Source organism: Muntiacus reevesi, chromosome 10 (genome assembly GCF_963930625.1).
Source record: "Muntiacus reevesi chromosome 10, mMunRee1.1, whole genome shotgun sequence".
NCBI classification, from domain to species: Eukaryota; Metazoa; Chordata; class Mammalia; order Artiodactyla; family Cervidae; genus Muntiacus; species Muntiacus reevesi.
In genome coordinates this window covers 26355202-26380188 of record NC_089258.1, presented here as the reverse complement: position 1 = coordinate 26380188, position 24987 = coordinate 26355202, and the positions used below count along the sequence as shown (strand labels likewise).

The 24987-nt window shown below is 35.9% G+C and overlaps 1 protein-coding gene across 3 annotated transcripts in view; it reads right to left on the bottom strand.

Annotated features, from left to right (window-relative positions):
* The window catches only part of SLC44A1 (solute carrier family 44 member 1), a 219827-nt gene that overhangs the window by 83677 nt on the left and 111163 nt on the right, over positions 1-24987 (bottom strand). For all 3 annotated transcript variants that reach the window (XM_065946994.1, XM_065946996.1, XM_065946995.1), the window contains exons 5-7: positions 11786-11876; positions 4544-4713; positions 2494-2583 (exon numbers count right to left, since the gene is read on the bottom strand). In XM_065946994.1, the coding sequence (XP_065803066.1) occupies positions 2494-2583; positions 4544-4713; positions 11786-11876 (351 nt within the window). The remainder of the gene's footprint in view (positions 1-2493; positions 2584-4543; positions 4714-11785; positions 11877-24987) is intronic.

Here is a 24987-nt window from a genome sequence, read left to right as displayed (position 1 = left end):
AATGGGAAAAGCAATAACAGATGTGGGGAGAGCAGGAGCTGGCTTCCAGATCATACTGTAAGGCCTTGTAGGCCATGGTAAGGAAATGGGAGATTCAGAGTAGAGGCATGTATATGTCTAAGTGGACAAGAGAAATGCCTGAGAGAGAAGCACTGGGCTAAGATCTATGCAACTCAAGCTCCATCTGCACTCAAGGCAAGAGTGAATAGTGTCAAAGGAAAATTTCTTAGTATTTGTAAGCAAATACTAAGCATGAATTTTTCTTCTATTGAAGATGAGAAAGCAAAACAATTGAGTCTATGGAAAATGTTTCTGAGAAAGGGAAATACTACTTCCATTTTGGAATCTTGAAGGTACAAGAAAACTGCCTGGAAAACTTATTTAATATCCTCAAAAACTGGAATAAAATACGTTTTCTCTAAACAGAAAAAGTTGAGAGAAAGGCTGAAGTTATGGGAAAATACATAGAATAAGATAATAGTTATGACATTAAGGAGATTGTTCATAACATCTACAGTAGATATCATTTATTAACCATTTAAACTTGTGTCAGGAATTAGCACAAATAGATGTAACCACATTTAATTACAATGCTATTAAGTGGGTATTATCAGCGCCACTTTACAAATGATGAAATTGAAATTTAGGGAAGTTCAATAGCATGCCAAATGCCACATATCTGGTAAGTGGGAGAGCTAGGATTCAAGCTAGAGCTAGTCCATCACCGACTCAATGGACAAGAGTTTGAGCAAATTCCAGGAGATGGTGAAGGACAGGGAAGCCTGGAATGCTGCAGTCAAGGGCTTGCAGAGTCTGACACAACTGAGCAACTGAACAATAGATAGGATTCAAATCTACTTTTATTCTAAAGGCTATTCATCTATTATGAACTGAATGCTTGTCTCCCCAAAATCCATCTCCTGAATCCTAATCCTCACCTGGTAGTATTTGGAGGTGGGGCCTTTAGAAGATGAAGGGGTCATAAGAGTGGAGCCCTTATGAATAGGATTAGTGCCCTTTTTATAAGAGACCTCAGGGAGCGCCTTTCCCCCTTCTGCCATGCGAGGACAGCAATCAGATGGCTGGAAGCAGGAAGTCAGCCTTCAGATGCCAAATCTGCTGGTGCCCTGATCTTGTACGCTCCAACCTCCACAACTTTGAGAAATAAATGTTTGTGGTTTATAGGGCATCCAGGCTATGGTACTTTGCTACAACAGTACAATCTGACTAAGACATCATCTAGCACACAGTTAGATTTGAAGGCTACAAATTGAAATGAAAAGTATGAGGAAGAACTACAAATTAGATGAAATTGGAATAACAAAATTAAGTAATCAAGTACAGAAGTGATACTGAGGAAAACTAAATCAGTGATATAGCAGATAAACTTGAAGAGCTCTTCTTGAATGTAAAGAAAATGACAAAAGGACTGAAAATGCTGATTTGGTAGATAATGAGAATAAGAAGAGTCTTAAGTCAAAATTTAGAATAGAAACAATAATCAAACACAGAAATAAAGAAAACGTTTCAAAGTTAAAAAAGATCCTCCCAAAAGAGATCATAGGCAAACTTAGTTAAGAATCTGAACTAGACTAAAATTTTAAGTTTAAGTTAAAAATTACATAAACATCTGGTAAGTAAGGTAGGTTATGGGCAAAGGAACAAATTTAGACTGGTGTCAAAGTTCTCTGAAATAAAGTATAGATATAAAGCAACATATTGTACCTCAAGAATTTTATATGCAACAGCTTTACAGTCACATGTGATGACAAAAGCAACCTTAGATTACCAAGAATTCAGAATATATACAACCCACAAGACCTTCATGAATAAATTACTGAACTCAGATTCCAGTCAAAACAAATATAAATTGAAATTAAGAACTCAAGAACAGGCTTTTATAAAAATAGGACCAGAATAACTGAATCACTCTGCTGTACTCCTGAAACCAACACAACATTGTAAATCGACTATACTCTAATAAAAAATAAAAACAGGACTCGCAGTTATGACTAAAACCAGGTAAGGAGAATCTTAAGGCAAAGGTAAGCAAAAGTCTTTTAAAAAATAAAGTACAACAAATAATATTTTAACTTTAATAATAACCTGAACATGAATACTCAGATTATTTAACAAGAGCCAAAAGGTGCAAATGGGCAGAAAGGAATAGAATTAGAAAGGTAGAAAAGTTTATGTTAAATTTAAGGGGAGAAGGGCTCAACAAATACTGCTTCTTTTTAGCCTTTAAAAATCATAGAATTCTTAAAAAAAAAAAATCATAGAATTCTAGATTGAAGAATATTTTCTGAAAATGTATAGGTTACGAACTGCAGAAGTAAAAATAAAAGGTATACTATCCAAAGCAAGGGTGAAAACCAGAGAAAACATAATTCATGCAGCAAAGAAAGATAGGGAAAACAAAATAAGGAAGCATAAATTTAAGGAAAATATAAAACAGATGACATCAGAGGTGACAAAGAATAAGTAGCTTACCAAGTGAACCCAGGATGAGCAGAAACGTTAAGATCCACACAAGTACTCTTGATATATACCTGATTATCACCATCAAAATCATGGACAGAACTGTAGGGAAGATAAAGGACACACAGAATATCATTTGAAAACATTAGAAAATATAAAGAGAAACTCTTTCAATTGTTTTCTCCTAGGGAAAGTAATTTGTTGCTATTGACAAGTTCATGACCCCAATTTTGGTAAGAATGGAAACGGGCTGCTTTTGTACCTCGACTTGAGTACTTGTATCACTTGAAAAGCATCACTTAAAACCAAAAGCACCTGACTGTGGGTTTATAAACGACAGAACAGAATACATGCAAATGCATATGGTGACTCAAAGACAGCACAGGACTGTTGTGGATTCACCACGGGAAGACATCAGAACTCGCATGCAAACAGAGATGACAGCACACAAAGTGTAGAGAATGACATGCCATGTTCGTGACCAGAAAATTACCAAACATAGACAGAGATCAGTTAAATTAAATGCTACACTTCCTTGTGTCATCTATGTATTTCAGGACCAACTTCTCTGATGTTCGTTTTGGCCGACAAGTCAGATGGTATATTATCTTTTCCTAGTTTTTTCTTCTCTAAAACTCCAAGATATGGTCTGACACTATAGAATAATATCCTGAAAACCACTGAAGTCAAAATTCCTGGCCTTACTTCTCAACTGGGGTCAGGAGTCTTGATTTAGAAGCTCTTCAAAAAGGAGCAAAGCTTAGTTGAGTTATTTAGCCAACTCCTATGCCCACCCCAATGTGACAAAATCTTGAGTGAAAAAAATCTCAAAACAAAAAACTGAGAGGATTTAACCCTTGCAGAGGGAAATTCATTTCTGAAATCATAATTCGTTTATCTCTAATTATTTAAAGTCTTGTTTCACAAACAAATGAATAAAGATCTTAAACCTCAAAAAGAAAACTATTCTAATAAAAAATGGAATTCCAAAGACTTAACAATATTATTAGCACTACATTTTTAGGCCTGGATTTTTTTTCTTGGTTCAAGTATTCAACTATTTCAGAAATCAAATAATTTTTACATAAGGCTAGACTAATAGTCAAGTTTTCTTGGGCCATTTGGAAAGCCAACTAAATGGTTGGGATCTGTGACTAGGTAATGTTATTGAGGTACTCACATTTGCAATAAATGTACAGGAACCAAAAACAGATGGGAGCGTTTCAAATATCACAGAAATAGCTTTTCATATGGACAGCATTATTTCAACTGAGTCAAGTACTACCTAAGCAAAAAGAAAATACTCTCTAATGACAAGACAGAAATACAGCTAGTCTTCTCAATGACTATAATTGGTGTTAACAGGCATAAACACTCATTTTACATATATAACGAAATAGTTCTTTGGTTCCTACTACAGTTTACTTCTACAAACTAAAAAAGTCTATAAATTCTGATATGGCTACATACAGTTCTAGGGTAATATAGGGAACTTACAACTTGAAAATCACATTTATTTATTTATTTTAATACCTATTTATTGACCAAAAAACTCAATGGCTAACAAGTGGAGATTTCCTAGTTTTTCCAGCAATATAGTAATTGTTAACATTAATTGTAGCAATGAAAAAAAATTATATAATCCAAATGTAACCTATCAGAAATTTATGTTTCTTGATGGAAATATATGAGAATATATAACCTCTTTTTATAAGCAAGTAAGCCTTTTGGAATCATAACTAAAAACAAAGGGGTGCTGACTCATTAAAAGAAGCCTCCTATTATCATACTAAATGTTATTATAGACTTAGTAACCAAAGTTTGGGAATATACCAGTTTTCTCCAATGAGAGAAAAAGAAGGAAAATGAGTTTCAGATATATATATATATATACCTTAAAAAACATGTGTATACTTATAACTATATATAATCTGAAACAATTATTTTGGCTATGGGAAGTTAAACAATTTACAAGCATCCCCAGCAGTATTCATATTTTGGTTAAAAGAACAGTCTTCTACTGCAATACTATGTAATAGCTAATAATGAGAAAAACAATTACCTAGTGATAACAAGCAAAGTCCCAATATAATTTCTTTGCTGGTCATTACTCCACTAATCAGCCTGTGTAAGACACTATTGTCACTGACAAAGGTGATCAGGGCCTCTGCAAACTTGGCATAGCAGGAAATGTTCACAGGAGCACAGCGATGGAAGAATGGAATAGGTGCACTGGTGACACAAGAAAAAAAAAATCAGAAAAAAAATTACTCCTACTTAATATAAATGCCACATCAAACACACAAATGAAAGGTGAATATGACTGCAATACACTCCACCCTCCACACATCATATGGGAGCTAAGAGCTGTGAGCTTAATGCTATGAAGATGACTGTCATGGGGCGTGATGCAAATCTTACCACAAGCTTATCAAAGAGGGTGGAGTGCATATTCCAACAGAAGACATTACCCTCCCCTTCTGAAAAGAAACACACACACATATACACACATACACAACTACCAAAAACAAAACCAAACACTTAAACTCCTCAGCCTACACATCTATCAATCAAGAGGCAGATGACAAAACTTACAAACATATACTTTATTGAACTGAAAATTATTTTTTGCCATAAGCTATTTAAAAATTAAAAAAAAAACATATACTTTTGCGTGAAATGTGCCACCATTAATAGAATATTTGCTCTATCAGAACATACAAAACCTTAGATTAAAAAAGGTATTTGAGGCACCAGCTTAATAACTCATACAAAGTAGTCATACTAAGACATCAACATACAGCAGAATATGCAGCTGTTTGAAACAATAACTATGAATGCTAGCATATGGAAGAACTTATAACAATACAAAGGAAAGAAATGAAAAACTTATATCTAATGTGATGATTACATCTATGTACTAAAGATCTAAGAATGAGAACAGGGGGAAAACTCTAAAGAAAAATCTCTGTTTTGTTATAGCCATGGGATTATGAACTATTTTCTTTTCTTTTTATATGTTTTATTATTAGGAGATTACTTGTGTCCAAAAACGAATCAATTATATCAGGTTTATCCTGACTGTAGCTCTTACTTGTGAAGGAACATAGCTATGTATAAAGCATGGTAGCAGTATAATTTGTTATAACGTGGTTCTATTTTAGCTTCTGAGAGCATGTGTGCATCTAATCAATGAGAGATTTTAAGGAAAGCTCTTATGAACATGCCCTCAGTTGTGATCTGTTTGAATTCTAAAAGAGCCCAGATGTGTCCTTATGCACAGCACATATTTACATGTGCATTAAGTTAAAATTTAGTCATTACTAACATGAATCCCACATTTTCAGAATTATGTATAGGACTATCAGTCATAGTTCTAAGATAACTTTTTTTGACTGGACTGATGTAAGTGTGTTCTCATTATTGATTGGTACTGTATTTTGGTCAAATTAGTGAACAGATTACATGGTTGAGCACCAAATCCCAAAAGTCTCTAATCTCAGCAAAGCAACTTTGTATGATTTGAAGTAAAATACTGTTTTTGTTTCCTTCCTCAAAAAACAATAAGAATGTTTCTTTTCAAGTAAGAATATAAGTGAACTATATATTGATTTTCCTTAAACGTGGTACATGAGCACCACTGGGAATAAGAAGAAACAACATCTTCCATGCTGTTAAACTTTACGGAGCAATAAAATAATGTAATTTTAAAGATCCAGCCTTACCTTACTTATGCTTTAGAGTAAAATATATCCAAAAATGACAATGATAGGCATGCTGATTTCTAAAAAACTGCCTCTAAATACAAATGTGGGTGTATTTGTATATACCTCCAAAATGGTGTTGGTGACAGATAATGCCAAAGATTTGATATTTTGACACACACGGCAGAAAGCCAGAGCATTCTGAGTAATGCTTGAATTACAGGTACGTTAAGTCACCATTTTTAGACCAAAAGTTGTTTCATTAATGATTTGAAAATATATTAAATTATAGACTGCTTTTAGATAAAATAGATTTAGTTAGAAATATTATAAGAATCAAAAAACATTAACAAGTTCTTACTCAGTGGAGACTAACCTTGGGACAGAAACCTTTAAACTAACCGCTGTGTTGTGACCTATGACTGCTTTTTTCCTGATACTGTCCTTGCCAGGTTAACGCTCCTGCCTAAGGACTTCTAACCATATTTTAAGCCTGGTTCTCTATCCTCCAAAACGAAAGTCCTCTCTGGTCTACGAATGTCTACATCTTCATCTGCTTTATTTATTATCCTAAAATCTCTGATGTCAACTCTGTTTAACTCACCTGCCTCCAACCTTGAACATAAAATATACCCACCTAGGAACACTGATGTTCTGTTTGTAATATCCACCAATTGTCTTGGTCTTACTCCAGTTTTCCTTTTTCCTGTCACATACCCGTAAACCTCACACTCTGTCAAGAAGTGGCTCCCCATAAATCTCCCAAATCCTAACAGGATGTTGATATATTTTTATACTCAGAGAGAGATACACATCATCTCCAAAAGGGAGTGGAACTTGTGACAAAGAAAACTGGACTTGGGTTCAGAAGCCCTGGGTGATTCTCCTAACATTACACGGCTGCAGGTCACTGTGTCTTTCTGCTTCTCTGCCCCTCCACCTGTCAGCCGAAAGGGTAGGAGAAAGTTCTCTGTAAGTCTTTTCACATCATCATCATCATCATGCTACTCATAAATCAATGATTCTAAATTAATATAAGCAGGATGCCCAGTAGCTTTAGCTTTTTTCTGCTTTTCAAACTTATAATGAGGATAGCTGATTTGAAAAGGGAAGAATTACAGTCTTAAAATTCTAAGCCTTCATTTTTATTTAAGGGGAAAAGGTGAGTGATATCAGCTCTGAACTTATCCTTTCAAGTTATTTGTATACTGTATATAAACACTTGGTCAATTAGAAAGAATACTTTTACAAGTATCTTTCAAAGAAGTGGAATAAGCTAACAATAGCTTGTTGCCTTATAATTCAATCTACGTGAGTTAAAAAAAATCTGACAGCTCTAAATTTAAAGGTATAGAAATAGCACAAGCTGATTAGCTACTCTGTCTGTCTGATGGTCAAAATGGTCAAAATCTGTTCTTGTGGTAAGGAATAACAGGTAAATCTAGTGTTACAGAATAAAAGAAATAGGCAAACAAAAGAGAAGATAACATTTGGACACAACGGCAAAAATGAAATTAAATACTTAGCTTCAAAGTGAAAAGTATTAGATTCCTCTGTCACTCTTTTTTCTCAATTCAACTCTTTCCCAAACAAAACCGACTTGACCAGTCACAAGTTTTTAATACTTGAATTGCTTTACTATTTAAAAATTCTAAGTAATCATGGCATTGAAATGGTTTGTCTTATATTTTACCACTTAAATCCCATGTGATATAATGAATTTAAGATAAGCTATCTGATTTTGTATAGCTCTCAGAAAAACTACACTTCTGAGAACCTAGTACATGAGATCATTTCTACTTTAGTGTCTAACCCAAATGATACACTCTGTGCTTCTTAATTAAGAGGAAAGGCATAAAGAATTCTGTTTATAGAAAGTTTTCTACCTTTTAAAGCCCATAGAGCATTGAATCTTTAAGAAGTCAATGTCATCCCATTAGGAACTAACTGATGCTGTTTCACATTAGTGAAACATTAGTCAACAAGAACAAATGAATTTATAATGAGTCTTTTAAAGATTTTTTAAATTAGTCACTCATAGGAAAACTGTATCTTACCTTGGCAAATATATTGCCATTTATCTGCCTTTAAGTCCAGATTATCACAGTTAATGAGCTCCATCAAAGTATCATGACAAACAATGCCTAATATCTTTTGTCCATATGCCTTCCTTCATAAGGCAGAAGTCTGCACCTCACACAACTATTTTAAACCTCCAGGTTATAAATAAGTCATTACACTTGATTGCTATTTAAATTTTATTTAAGAAAGAAAACAATTAAAAAAAAAAAGGGTTCTGGCAATATCTCTATAGCATAGCAAAGGCAGGAAATAAGTAATCAAGAATCTAATGGCACTATGCAGTGATGTTCACACGTTTCATTTTATTTCTTTTCTCTCCTCTTTCATTTCTATACTCCCTTTTAACCCCTTCAAACTAACTGTGTTATAGACTTTACAAGATCTTAAATTCAAATTCTGATTCTCAACAGTTAGTTGTGTGACTTTGAGCAATCTAACCTTTCTCTTATAAGGGACAATATCCTTACAGGCTTTTCAGAGGGTTCAATGAGATAACACAAGAAACTTAAAAGAGTGCTTGACACCCAATAGATGATTTATAAATGCTAATTCACCTTGATCCTTCACTTAAAAAATATAGATAGTATTTTTTTAAATGACTATTAGTTTCTTATTTCTGTATCATGTTAATTCTCCAACACCTAGTGTTCTTTTTGGCATCTGAAAGTATCAAAATAAATGTTTGTTTGATGAATAAACTGAAGTTATGAAATCTGTTCCTAGTACTGCAGTTTTCTCTAGCTATATGCAGAACTGTAAGCATTTTAAATATATAGGCTGGCTAGAACTCCCCATGGCTACCATGTTGAGCACATCACCAACAAAGTTCTGAATTTGGATATAATATGGCCCTTTCTAGGCACTGGTTTGCAAAATTCAAAAGTTCTTAGGAAGAGTAACCATTTGGGAATTGTGTGGCACTAGTGTTTTACTGCAAATTAGTTTACCACTGTTTTTCTTTAAAATAGGCACTACCTTTAGCTGCAGAAAGTTCCTGAGTACCCAGGAAGGATGAGGAGGTGGGAAGGTTCTAAACATTGATATAGATAATACTCTGAGCCAAACACCAAGCACAATAACATATGTTTAACACATAATATCTTATTTCTTACAGCAATCCCATGCAAGAGGTATTGATATTCCCACTTTATATATGAGGAAACTTGGTTTACTAAGAGCTTAACAGACTTTCTTATTCTAAGGGCCATTTGCCTGCATCACAGGTTTGCCCAGCATTAGTCAAAAGTGTTAGTACATATAAAAGAGTCAATCAAAGTATAGTCCCTACTCTTTTTAAGGACAGAGAACAGATCTTACTCGTCATTGGAGATTTGGTATCTAATCTATGTGTGAAACAGGATAGTGACCTAAATTTTTTTTTAAAACAAATTTCTTGTTTTCTGATCCTTTTACTTTGCTTGCCAGATACTAGATTTACTATGTACAAGGTCTTGATTTGCCTTCCTTCTGTCAATTGTCTTTTCTCATTTACTTTCCAAAAAGGTGAGCTCAGACAAAAGTGATAGACTGTGAACTACTAAGATAAGTAAAACATGAGGATCTTTAAATAAAAGTATAAACATTTATATAAACAGTTTTCAGACAGTATAGATTCATCATTGCCTCTTGGATTACTAAGACATTAGTGGATAACCATGTTACCAAGCCTGTCCATCTCTAACATTCAAGCCCCTAATTCTATGCTTTCTGTCCTAGTGAATGCCCTTAGGATGCTGTACATGAGACATCCATGAGTATACAGCCAAGACTGGATCACCCAGCATAACCAGGGACAGGCAGTCCTCAACATGGTAGAGTCAGAGGTCAGAGGTGCAGGAGGATATGCAGTATGAACTGCCCTCTACTCTAAACCCACCTATATTATACTAGAGCAGGCAACTTTTATTCTCATACCACGGCTTTCTCATACCTCTCATACCTATTATAATATATTTATGCCTTAAAATAATGACTCTATACTCAAATATGCGTTTAAAATAGGCGTTAGCAGTTGAATAGATAAGAGAACAGAGCTTTTCTTGTTTTTACATTGATAATTTTCTCTATTCAAAGAATTTCTTTTCTTTACTGTCACAGCCTCCCTAATGTTCTCAATTTTCATGAATGGAGTCTCCCTACCTATTGGTCTAAGCGGATAATTTGTAGGTCCTTCCTATTTAGTATCTTTTAAAACAGTCCCATTGTTTTTATGTCTGTAGGCTTTAAATTTTAATTTCAATAGCAACTTGACAAAACTAAAAGAGCAGGAAATCAATTAAACTGATATGTCCTTGTCAACTTTTCAACAGAAAATTTCAAATTCAAGTTAATGAAGCATAAGTAATACCCATAAGTCAGTTGAAGGAAAGGAAACATAAGAATTTTAACCAATAGCTTGCTATAATATACTAAGATACAATAAAAAGTGGTTTTGATTCAGTATCCCTGGAAAATACTCATATCATACATGGCTAGTGATATATGCTAAGGTTCTTAAGATCAGACATGCTCCAAATACTATATACCTAATTCTGAGGATATATTCTACAGTGCTTGAGAATCTATTTCCTTTTTTAAAGAATCAATTTATAATTTTAAAATTTGCCTTACTTAAAACTACTATGAGATCTGTCCAAAAAAAAAGAAAAGATAAAAGAAATATCTAAGGAATTCCCTGGCAGCCCATTGATTGGGACTCCATGCTCTCACTGCTAAGGGCCTGGGTTTGATCCCTAGTCAGGGAACTAAAACCCCAGAAGCCCAAACCTGTGTGACATGGCCCAAAATTTTAATTCTTTCAAATAAACAATATTTCTTGTTTCATCTTTGTACCCATTACATATAGTAGGTACTTAACGATAAATGTTGATTAAGACAAACAGTTTATTACAGAGAAAGTACCTAAAGGATATAGCCAGAAATAAAGTATGGAGACTAATCCCTGGCATATTTTTAAATTTATAAAGGTAATTTAAAAATAATACCAGTTAGGATTATCAACTTCAAAGAAACTTCAAACAAATCTTTTGAGACTGTGAGACCTGACTTCCAAATTTTGCTATAAGTTTTATAATATCAATAGCTTTCTATACTTGAAAACTATGACGTTAAAAAAAAAAGTGAGGGGGTCCAGTGGTTAAGCCTCTGTCCTTCCACTGCAGGGTGCATTGGTTCAATCCCTGGCAGGGGAACTAAGATCCCACATGCCACTAGACGTGGCCAAGAAATAAAATAAATTAATTAATTAATTAAAAAAAATTTTAACAGTGAGCCCCCCCAAAGAAATTTAAAGTACTTGAGAATGAGAAATGTTGTTTGCCTCTGTGTATCTGTGTGTGTGTGTACTTTAAAATAATGTGAAATTCATGTTGTCATTTCTATCACTACTTTAAAAATTGTAAAAGTACTGAGACTGGGCAACAGGCATCATCAAGTCACTCTTTTCTCATAACATATACAGTTTAAAATCTACCTATAAAAGCAAAAGTCACAAATTAATGAAATACAATAAAATTTACCTCGCTGGAACAGGTAGTTTGGGGCAAAGACCTTTTGCTTTTGGTGATGCATATTCAGAAGGCTTTAGGTCATACCTGCATAGTGCTGAGCCTGTTGAAAGAAAAGCTATATGTTAGCTAGCAGAACAGAGTCTGAATAAATTCTTTTATTAATTCATTTTATTTTATAGGTTAATATTAATTCAACATATACAACTTTCAAACATTATAGAATTAATAAAAGTTTGATTTGGTCTAATAGTATCAATCCTCAATCATTTGAAACAGACTCTTCTCTGGAAACTTATACACAAAGTTTAATTAACAGTATTAGGGTAATAACAATAAATACTAGAGCTATCTTCAAAAAAAAAAAATACTAGAGCTATCTTCATTGAGCGTCATATGTCAGGCCCTATATAACGTACATACACAAACACATATATTTTCATATAAAGAGTCAATTTTTCATTGTAACTGACTCGACTCTGTCTAGGAATGTCTTCAAACAATGGAAAAAACTAACATGATAAAAATTCTCCTGAAGAAACAAGAGTTTTTGTCAGGTCCAGCACTTCTGAGGGTCAGGCTGAAACCAGCCCATTCATAAGGCTGGTTCTGTTCGCCATGCAGGTTTCTCATCTAAGAGAATGGATGGGATGGGCAAAGGACCCGTTTCTTCCTCCCATCATGCTGTGAACTCACTGGCGAGGTGAGCTTCTTCTCTCTCATATATAAAAATTATATAATTTACTTTAACTTTACTAGGCAGGCATTATTAAGCCCACTTAACAGAGGAGAAAATAGAGGCTAAGAGATAAGGTAAATAACTGATAGTTAATAATCAGTAAAGCTGGGATTAAACGCTAGATCTCTTTGGCTACAAAACTCTTCAACTACATATGCCATCTCTCCTCCCTATGCTTTCCATTACGAAATATTTAAGATTGCTGCATATAGCACATAGCATTCAAATACATTACTTTTTTCTTATGTAAGAGTCATGAGACAATAGCTATAAATAAACTGAACTAACTGATCAATCAATTGATCAAAGGAGTCTCAGTTTACATATAGTTTAAAACAGCTTAAATTCAGTCTTAGATTGGTTATTTTCTGACTACATGGCCAATACACACATATATACATATATGGGCTTGCCTGGTAGCTCAGCTAAAGAATCTGCCTGCATTGCAGGAGACCCCAGTTTGATTCCTGCGCTGGGAAGATCTGTTGGAGAAGGGATAGGCTGCCCACTCCAGTATTCTTGGGCTTCCCTGGTGGCTCAGCTGGTATCTGCTTAGAATCTGCCTGCAATGCGGGACATCTGGGTTCAATCCCTGGGCTGGGACGATCTCCTGGAGAAGGGAATGGCTACCCACTCCATTATTTTGACCTGGAGAATAGTCCAGGGGGTCACAAAGAGTTGGACACAACTGAGCTACTTTCACGTTCATATAATTTAGATGGATACAGTACACCAAATCCTTGATTAAGTCTTATTCAAACAACATGCTAATTTTACAATACGGCAATTATTATACTATAAGGTTCATTGTACAAAGACATTGTTAGCTAGGGACATTGAGGCTTTAGTTCTAATTTTGCTCAGACCAACTACATTATATCATGTAAATTGTTTGTATTTCATTATTGAAGTTCTTACTAGTAAATTTGGGCAAAGACTTTATTATTAAATACAAATAGAAGGGCTTTGCATTTATATGACAGCAATAATGAGATTTTGCACTGTATCATCATGCAATATGTCTAAAATATAATGTGAAGGCAGATTTTAACACTGAATTAATTGTGAAAACATCATGTGAGGATATGAGAAGGAACTAGAATGGAATACAGAAAAAAAAGATTTGTTGGGACAATAAAATGGAGAGGTTTATTTCATTTACATCTTGTACTTTCAATCAAAAGAATTTGAGAAAGTCACAAACCTGCACTACATCAGTAATGCTGCCTCCAAACCAACTTGTTAGGTGTTTGAATATGTGGGTTTAGTAGCGTATTTACATCAATACATGTAGCATCTATTTTACATAAAAATATCTCAGGTAATTGGGCAGTGCAAAATACTTTTAAAGAGATACTTGAAAGTTGCATGGTATTGTTCTTCAAGTTTCTACAGCTCTTAAGATAGACTCAATAGGAAACGAAGTTTCTAAAATAGTTTTCTATCATTCTCTTCCATTTTAATGACTTAGTTAAGCATGCATATCAAGCATCTAACTTCTAAAATTAGGCTTTCATGTTTAAAGATAACACCACTAGATACTATTTATAGCAATTTTAGAGAAAATATGACAGTCATGGCAAGCAAACACTTTAACTGTAAAATAGCTGGAGTCGTATTACAGAATTGTTCAAGAAAAAATAGCCACTGTGCCAGTAACTGCAGGGCAAGCACCCAATGTGATCATCAACCTCCTGATCTGAATTGTCAACTTACTTCTTTCAGAGTCCAAGATGGAATTGATTTGCACAACGTGAAAGGCCCTAACTAAAGCATATTGTATCAGTGCTGTCAAACACACTGCTCCATCTGAATTCAGTGAACATAATCTTCATCCCCACCCTTTTTTCACTTTAAAAAAGGAGGTCAGCAGGTGCAACAGAGTTCAATTTTATAAAGACTTTCCCAGGATAATGCTCAATGAAAGGATAATAGCCTTATCTCTGAGGTATTCTGGGACAGAGGCCAGTACTAAATAGATCCTGTACTAAATAGATTAAAGGAAAAAGATCTTTACAATGTGCTGGTAGTAACAATCAGAAGAAACCTTATATTGCTTCCTACTCAAAGGACTGATGGACAGAGAAGCCTCAATGAAGAACATTAAAACAACCCAGAAATGGCCAATGTTTTACAATTGCTTCTCTTTTCATGTGTATTGCTAATGTATTTTTAGTGAACTCTTAAGGTAGTATCTATTTTATTTTTTTTAGTAGTAGAAGTATAAACAATAGTAGAAGTATGACATAAGATGTTTGGTTATAAACAGCAAGACAATATTTTTCTTCTAATGCAAAAAACAGGGAAAAACCATGCTAGAGTAATGAAAAGTCTAAAGCAAAGAACAAAAGCTTATCAAAACCACATCAGAGGCAATCCATGCAACTCAGCCAATGTTATTCAAAGGCCATCAGAATAAATGATCTTAGGAACCTAACTTGGGTATATAAGCATTTATCTTGGTAAACAGCTGCTATAGTTCCCAGAATGTTTAACTACTACAATATTTCAAATGCCTTATAGTAGTTAATTATTTATTTTTTAGCTCAACATCACTTATAACAACTCCACTAAGAGGTATGTTTCCATCACCATGCTCCAAACATTACAGATGAAAAACAGTAAGTCATATTTCCAGGGCCTTTTGGAGATCACCGACAAACTAACAAATAGAATTCTTCTCCCGTACCCCACAATGCTTCTTCTGTGTTTTTCCTAATAATCATAATCAGACAAATATTCAACATGCTCCTGAGAAAAAATGTATATTCCACAGACACTACAAAGATAATACGTTTGAAAAACATTTTTTTTCCATTACCCACTCTCTAAATCTGCTCTGCCTCCTCCCGTTTTAAATCTACCCTAGGTAATGGCTCCACCATTCATAAAATCCCAAGATGAAGTATGGAAGTCATTCTGTATCTTCTTTATCTACATCTTCCATTTGTGTCTTCTCATACTATTCAAGACATTCAAGATACCAACTCCTGACAATCAGACCTTTCTACGCTATTTTTTTAAAATAATTTTTATTTAGTTATTAATTTTTGACTGCACTAGGTCTTCATTGCGCACACAGGCTTTCTGTTCGCTGCGACGTGCGGGCTTCTCATTGCTGTGGCTTCTCTTGTTGCAGAGCACAGGCTCTCGGGCACTCAGGCAGGCTCAGCTGCCCTGCAGCACGTGGGATCTTCTCAGCTCGAACCTGTGACCCTTGCCTCGGCAGGCGGATTCTTCCCCACTGAGCCACCAGGCACGTCCGAGATCTATGTTATTTCAGACCATCACGATGTCTTATTGGGTCAGCTAAACTACTCTCTCAGAGAGTTTCTTACCTCCATCCTGCATACAACCTTCAGAATGATTTCTGTAAATTTAGGATTAGTTTATTACACCTCTGCCCTTAGGACAAATTCCAGACTCCCTGGCTTCAAGGCCCTCCTAAGGCAGGCCTCTACCTAAAACCCCAGGCTCATTAACAAACTACTTATAATTCTTGCGGTTTCTCAAGCTTCCAGGCTTTTTCACAAGCTATTCCCTCTGCTTGAGCTGTCCTTTCTTAACTAGCATCTGAAAGGGTGTTCAAGTTTGAGGAGAATGTCTACAAATTACAAGCTTTACCCCCTCCGTCAATGCACCCAAGCAAAGCTATTTACTTCTTAGCTGTATTATAAAACACATATTTATTTTATAATTTTTTAGTTTACATATCATTTCTATCTTTAGAACATGAGCTCTTTAAGAACTGGAACCTTATGCCTTCAAAATATCTGGAATTTCTATTTCCTGGCACACAGCGCTCAAGAGCCATCTGTTGAACAAAACAGACATCCTGATTAGCAACAACAACAACAAAGAATTATTTTAATCTCTTATACTTCGGTGTTACATGTTATATATAATGATATACGCTTTTCACCATTCACTACAAAGTATACTATCTAAACCAGGATTTCTGAACCTTGCTATTCACACAATTCTCAGGCAGTTCTCGGTTGTGGGGATCTGTCTTGCGCATTTGCAGGGTGTTTATCAGCAGCCCTGGTCTCTGTCCACTAGATGCCGGCAGCCTCCTTCTAACCTCTCACCAACTGTGAAAACCAAAAACGTCTCCTGACACTACTAAACATCCTGGATGGGGGAGACGGAGGAGGTGGCTGTGGCAGGTGCAAAAATCACCCTTAGCTAAGAAATACTAGTCTACAACATCAAATTATTTAAAATAAAGAGTTGGCATTGGAGGCTAATTCTTATTTTAAAATTTTGTTTGATTTACTATCTCAATAACATTTGCAGGATACACCAAGAGGAAAAAAAATAGTCCTTAAAACACATGGCTTAGAAAATTGTAGTTAACAAAAAAGAAAATCTTTCAATGCAGAAGTTTTTGTTATTAAGAACAAATGACATGAATGTGAGTTCAATGAATTTAATTCCTTTCTAAGTAGGAAAGCATTCTGCATTTATTTGCCAGAAAAGAGCGAGACAATTTTCCAATTTCCATTTCTACTAACCAATAAAAAGGATGGATATATTTGCAATTTTCAAGAAGCACTATTAACTAGCTGGCGATATGGCATCTGTGATCACTACAGGCACATACTAGGTACACAATATCTGCCGAGGGAATTAACTTTGGCCATCTTTGTACAAGACTTCGACTCGGTATTGCAGAGGATAAAGAGAAGCTTGACTGTCTAATGCAAGTTCCTTACACATGGTGACTATACCTTGTTTTTGTCTTTCTGTTACATATTTAATGGGTACTAATTAATTATTTGTTGAATAAAGTAATTACTTAGAATTATATTACTAAATTTAAGAATTTCCCCCCTCTTCTTAATAGTCAAGTCTCCCTTGATGATCTCTGATTTGGAGGCAATTAAATCAGTTGCCACAGTTGTTCATTTCACTCATTTATAAATGATAACCAATCTTTTGATATATTGTGGCCAAAAAGAATCCATACTAAGCAACTATACTCCAATAAAAGTAAAAAAAAAAAAAAAAAAAGAATCCATACTAACTCTGTGGTTTAAGTTATAGTGTAACTGACTGGTAAAGAAAAGAAGGCAAACAATAATCTGATTGTCTATTCAGACTCTACACTCACCAACCAGATAACAATAATCAAAAGGCTTGTTAGTATTCACATATTTTATCTGAATGGATCACATACTCTCTCATGATTTTCAGCAATGATCACTGAAAGCACCAAACTGAGCATTGCTCACCTCAAAATGTGAACATGGCCCAAATGGCAGGTCATAAAGCTCTCTGAATTTATACAAGATACAGTACATTGAAGAAGAACTCTTAAATAGGAGTGCTATAAGTGGGACACAAAAGAAAAATAAGAAATTGGCCATTTTACTACAGTGTTAGGGAAAACACTATAATGTTGATACAACAGTTTGATAAGAGCAATACAAGGAATAATAAGGAATTCCATGTAAAATACTAGCACCAACTGAGAACAAGCAGTCAGCCCTCAATTTACAGGTTATTCTCATTTCTAAACCTTTGTTTAGAATTTAGACTGTATGTGGAAAGAATAAAATGACATGCAAAGCATGGGCATGGCACAGGCCACTGTGCCCAGCACAAATAGGTATCATAAAGATGCTGAAACAAAACATACGAGTTTCGGTCTGATTTGCCTATTCAGACTCAAAGGCCCATGCTGAACATCAGGGACAGGGGAGTAAAGTGAACGGTGGACTATGGACCAGAGGTGGTGGCAGGACCAGAATCAGAAGAGGGAGAGGATGAGGAAGAACATCTGAGCAGGTATCATCTGCCCTTCCCTTCACCATCTGTCATGGCTTGAGCCCAGCGGATGATCTGGCTGGGCTGAGATCAAAGTCTCATGTAAAGTTGAAGTTAGGGTCAGAGGAAGGGGAGACTCTTTCCCCCTGCTACAATGTATACATTATTGAGTTTTTCAAAATAATGATAATAAAGCAGGAAAGAAACTTGTTCATCAGAAACTGTAGGGAAGGAAAGTTGATGGATTCATGCTCTGCTGAAAAATAAGACCTCAGATGGGCGCTCTCACCAGATGGTTTTCGTTTCCTCCGTAGAGCATGAGGTTAGGAAAGAGGAAGAAAAAGAGGACTTAAGAAAAGAAAAGCATGAATACTCACTTGGAGTGCATGTATAAGAGAGACAAATAAATGAATAAGATGAATTATTTAGAGATGAATAAAAAGAACTGATTTCACAGCAATTCTAGTTAGACTGAAGCTAAACGGTTTACCTGCTGGTGGCAACTCACATGGATACAGAGTTGAGGCAAAGGATAATGTGCTAAGAGAATGAGAAATTATTAAGTGGCAATAGAGATGAAGAGGGACATTCAGTCTATTATTCTTTCAAAACACATGAATCATTGCTATGTGAGATCCTATATTAGGGCTTGGATATTCAGAGATAAATAGAGCATGATTCTGCCTCCAGGAAACTCCTGCACCACTGCAGCAAGATGATAAACAAAGCACCAAAGAAGTTTAACACTGAATCCTAATGGTATCTGGTACCTCTGATTTTTAAAGGCAATTGTTCAATGGTTTTATTCTCTAGCATCCCATATTTATGATATTTGTGTCTGTATAAGCTACGGCCCAAAATAACGAAACGCACATTTATACATCTATCAACCAATTGATGTACAAAAACATACTTTTATATTCATCTGAAATCTGTCTTTTAAAGCTCCCTGTAAAATGACAGTATCTCTACATAATTAATCTAATTTTCAGCTATTTCTTCCAAGCTTTCTATTCTAGTCAGACATATTTGACAGAAGTACTACACAAACTTAAGTGTCCAAGAAAACAACTCCTCTTTCTTGTCTAAAAGATACAAAGAATGGGAGAACTATCATTTGCCTGATAAATGCATTTCTTACAATACTACAGGAACTAAGAGCTTTTCCTTATACTGATTTAAAATAATTTGTAAAGGTAATAAAAGTTCACATGAATGGATGGTTAAGTGCTAAAAAGTACCTTCAGATGTTGTCATGGAAACGTAAAATTCTGAAAAGGATTTATATTATCTTTTCCTTTTGGTAAGAAAAAATGTTATTTTACCTTTCATTTTAAAATAAGTTTTTAGATTATCATTGAAAAAGTTACTACCCCAAACAGGATTCTTCTCTCTTTCATAAACTTTTAAATTATGGTAAAATACACATAACAAAAATTTTACCATCTTAACCATTTCTAAGTGCAGATTTCAGTAGCATTAAGTACATTCACTACATACATACACTAAGTTTTCATTAAGTACATTATTGTGCAATCATTACCATCATCCATCTCCAGATCTCTTCATCTTGCAAAACTGAAACTCTTCATGTAGAAATCAGCAACTTCCCATTTCTCTCTCCCCACAGCTCCCAGCAACTACCAGTCCACCTTCTGCCCTTGTGGATTTGACCACTCTAAGTATCCCATTTAATAAGGGGACTCATACAGTATCTGTCCTTTTATAACTGGCTTATTTCATTCAACCTAAAATCCTCAAGGTCCATCCATACTGCAGCATGTGTCAGAATTTCCTTTCTTTTTAAAAAAAATTCTGATGAAAACATTAACATAAAATGTATCATAGTAAGCATTTTTTAAAAAGTGTATGGTAGTGTTAATTGCTGTGCAACAGAGCTCTAGAATTTTTTCATCTTGCAAAATTGAAATTCTATACCCATCCAACATCATCTCCCCATTTCCCATCCCTCTTAGCCTTCACAACCACCATTTTACCTTTCAAGAGTCTGACTATTTATTTATAATTGTATTTATTTATTTATGGCTGTGCTGGGCTTCCCAGGTGGCTCAGTGGTAAAGAATCTGCCTGCCAACGCAGGAGACATGGGTTCGATCCCTGGGTTGGGAAGATCCCCTGGAGAAGGAAATGGCAACCCACTCCTGTATTCTTGTCTGGAGAATCCAATGGACAGAGGAGCCTGGTGGGCTCCAGTCCACGGGGTCGCAGAGTCGGACACGACTTAGCGACTAAACAACAACATGCCCATCCAACATCATCTCCCCATTTCCCATCCCCCTCAGCCCTCGCAACCACCATTCTACCTTTAAAGAGTCTGACTATTTATTTATTTATAACTTAGTTTATTTATGGCTGTGCTGGGCATTCACTGCTGCGCGGGCTTTTCTCTAGTTGCAGCAAGCAGGGGCTACTCTCTAGTTGCTTCTCTTGTTGTGCAGCGTGGGCTCTAGGGCACACGAGCTTCAGCAGTTGCTGCATATGGGCTCAGTAGGTGCATTCACTAGTTGTGGCACATGGGCTAAGTTGCTTTCCAGCATGTGGGATCCTCTGAGAACAGGGACTGAACCAGTCTCCTGCATTGGCAAGAGGACTCTTCACCACTGAGCCACCAGGAAAGCCCCTGACTACTGACTACTTCATCTAAGTGTAATCGTGCAGCATTTGTCTTTCTGTGGCTGCCTTACTTCACCTAGCATAATATCCTCAAGCTTCATACACAGTATAGTATATGGCAGGATTTCCTTATATCCTGTTGTCAATTCTTCTAAAAGTGGAACTTTTGGGTCAGATAGCAATCTCTTTTCCTCCAAGACAATTTTTTTAAGGGCAGTTTTAGGTTCTCAGCAAAGAGAAGAAGGTACAGAGTTTTCCCATAAATCTCACACTCCCACATATGCCTAGCCTCCACCATTATCAACACTGTCCCACAAGAATGGTATGTTTGATACAACTGATAAACCTACACTGACAAATCATAAGCAACCCAAAGTCCATAGTTTACATTAGAGTTCATCTTTGTCCTTTACATTCTGTTGTTGTTCAGTTGCCCAGTCGTATCCAACTCTTTGCGTCCCCATGGACTGCAGCATGCCAGACCTTTCTGTCCCTCACCACCTCCCAAAGTCTATCCAAGTTCATGTTCATTGCATTGGTGATGCCCAGCCAGCCAGCTCATCCTCTGACGCCCTCTTCTCCTTCTGCCCTCAATCTTTCCCAGTATCAGGGACTTTTCCAATGAGTCAGCTTGCATCATATGACCAAAACACAGGAGTTTCAGTTTCAGCATCAGTCCTTCCAATGAGTATTCAGGGTCGATTTCCCTTAAGATTGACTGGCTTGATCTCCTTGCTGTTTAAGGGGCCCTCAGGAATCTTCTCCAGCACCATAGTTTGAAGGCATCAATTCTTCGGTGCTCCGCCTTCTTTATGGTCCAGTTCTCACAACCGTACGTGACCACTGGGAAGACCATAGCCTTGACTATAAGTACCTTTGTCAGCAGAGTAATGCCTCTGCTTTACAACACACTGTCTAGGTTTGTTCTTTCCTGCCAAGAAGGAAACGACTTCTGATTTCATGGCTGCAGTCACCATCCACAGTGATTTTAGAGCCCAAGAAAAGGAAATCTGTTAATACTTCCACCTTGTCCCCCTCTACTTGCCATAAAGTAATGGGTCCGGATGCCATGATCTTAGTTTTTTTTTAATATTTAGTTTTAAGCCAGCTCCTTCACTCTCCTCCTTCACCCTCATCAAGAGGCTCTTTAGTTCCTCTTCACTTTCTGTCATTAGAGTGGTATCATCAGCATATCTGAGGCTGTTGATATTTCTCTCATCTATCTTGATTCCAGGTTGCAATTCATTCAGCCCAGCATTTCTCATGATGTTCTCAGCATATAAATGACAGGGTGACAGCAGAGAGCCCTGTTGTACTCCTTTCTCAATCCTGAACAATCAGTTGTTCCAAACAAGGTTCTAACTGTTTCTTCTTGATCCCCCCATACAGGTTTTCTCAGGAGACAGGTAAGATGGTCTCATATTCCATCTCTTTAGAAGCTTGCCAGTTTATTATGATCTATACAGTCAAAGGCTTTGGCACAGTCGATGAGATAGAGGTAAATGGTTTTTTTGGAATTCTCTTGCTTTCTCTATGATCCAGTGAATGTTGGCAATTTGATCTCTGGTTCCTCTTCCTTTTCTAAATCCAGATTGGACATCTGGAAGTTCTTGGTTTGCATAATGCTGAAGCCTAGCATGCAAGATTTTAAGCATGACCTTACATGGGAGATGAGTGCAAGTGTCTGATGTTTAGCACATTCTTTAGTACTACCCTCCTTAGGAATATGGATGAGGATTGACCTTTTCCAGTCCTGTGGCCACTTCTGCGTCTTCCAGATTTGCTGACATATTGAATGCAACACCGTGATGGCATCATCCTTTAGGGTTCTGAGTAGTTATACTGGAATTCTGTAGCATCTACTAGCCTTATTAACAGAAGTGCTTCCTAAGGCCCGTTTGACTTCGTGCTACAGAAGTCAATCCCGTTCATCTGGATGTTTTTCACACAGTTCTTCTGTGGATTCTTTCCATCTCTTCTTGATCTTTTCAGAGTCTACTAGGTCTCTACCATTTATGTACTTTTGGTCAATTTTTGGCCAAAATGTTCACTTGATATCTCCAATTTTCCTGAAGAAATCTCTATAGTCTTTCCCCTTCTGTTGTTTTCTTCAATTTTAATACACTGTTCATTGAAAAAGGCCTTCTTATCTTTCTGTGCTGTTCTTTGGAAATCTGCGTTTAGTTGGCTATGCCTTTCCCTTTCTCCCTTGCTTTTCACTTCTCTTCTTTCTTTAGCTAATTGTAAAACCTCCTCAGATCTCTTGAATCTATTTGTTACCTTCACTGCATATTCATAGGGGATTTGATTTAAGTTGTACCTGACTGGCCTAGTGGTTTCCCTCACTTTCTTTAGTTTAAGCCTGAATTTTGCTATGAGAAGCTGATAACCTGAGCCATAGTCAGCTCCAGGTCTTATTCAGTTTCTCCATCTTCAGCTACAAAAAATGTAATCAATTTGATTTCATTGGCCATTTGGTGATGTCCATGTGTAAAGTCGTCTCTTGTGTTTTTTTTTTTTTTTTTTTTTTTTTTTAATATTATTTTATTAGTTGGAGGCCAATCACTTTACAACATTTCAGTGGGTTTTGTCATACATTGACATGAATGTCTCTTGTGTTTTTGAAAAGGGGTATTTGCTATGACCAGTGCATTCCCTTGGCAGAATTCAGTGAGCCTTTGCCCTACTTCATTTTGTTCTCCAAGGCCAAACTTGCCTGTAACTCCAGGTATCTCTTGACTTCCTACTTTTGCATTTCAATCCTCAATGATGAATACAACATCTTTTTTTTTTTTTTGGTGTTAGTTCTAGGTCCTCGAGATCTTCATAGAACTGATCAATTTCAGCCTCTTTGGCATTGGTAGTAGGGGCATAGACTTGGATTACTGTGATGTTGAATGGCTTGCCTTGGAAATGAACCGAGATCATTTTGTCATTTTTGAGGCTGCACCCAGGTACTGCATTTCAGACTCTTTTTGTTGATTATAAGGGATACTGCATTCCTTCTATGGGCATGGAAAAATGTATAATGACATGTATCCATTATTATAGTATCATACATACAAAGTATTTTCACTGTCCTAGAGATCCTCCTGGTTCCATTTTCTAATTTTTGAGGAACCTCATATTGTTTTACACAGCAGACATACTACATTCCTACCAATAGTGCACAAGGCTTCCAATCCCACATCCTCACCAACATTTGCTACATTCTGGGTTTTTGTATTTATAGTAGCCACCCCGGTGGGTATGAGGTGGTATCTCATTATGGTTTCAATTTGCATTTCCCTTATGGTTAGTGATGTTCATTTAGTCTCTTTTCATATCCTTGTTATTGGCCACTCACACACTTTTCTTGCATAAATGTCTATGCAAGTCCTTTGCATGTTTTTTAATTAGGTTGTGGTTTTTTCTCGTTGTTGAGTTGTAGGAGTTCTTTACATATTCTGGACATTAGCCCCTTACCAGATACAAGATTTGCAAATGTTTTCTCTTATTCCGCGGGTTCCCTTTCATTCTGGTGATTGTGTATTTGACTCATGGAAGTTTTAAATTTTGATGAGTTCAATTTATCTACATTTTCTTTTGTTGCCTGCGCTTCTGGTTCACATCCAAGAAATTATTGCCAAATCCAGTATCAGAAAGCTTTCTCTTATGTCTTCTTCTACGAGCTATGCAGTTTTCTCATACATTAGAGGTCTTTCATGGACTTTTAACAATTCTTTTACAGTCAGAAAGTTCCCATTTAAATCTATATATCTTTTAAAGATACACATCTCTGAAATTAATGACTAAGAGGTATATATTTGAGGTCAAGAACTGTGTATTTTCTAACAGAAATAGAGCTGTAATAGCAAATGGACACAGATAACAATAAAAATTATCTGCTCCTTCCAAATCAACCTGTACCTCCAGCTTTAGGTCACCAATTCAAAAAACAATATAGATTCTTTTAAGAAATTCAGAAATTTCAACTTAGGGATACTTTTAAAATTAAAGTGCTTAGGCCCCTACAAAAAAGGCTCCCTCTTGATTACAATTTTATAGTTTTCTATTTGTTTTTAAATTA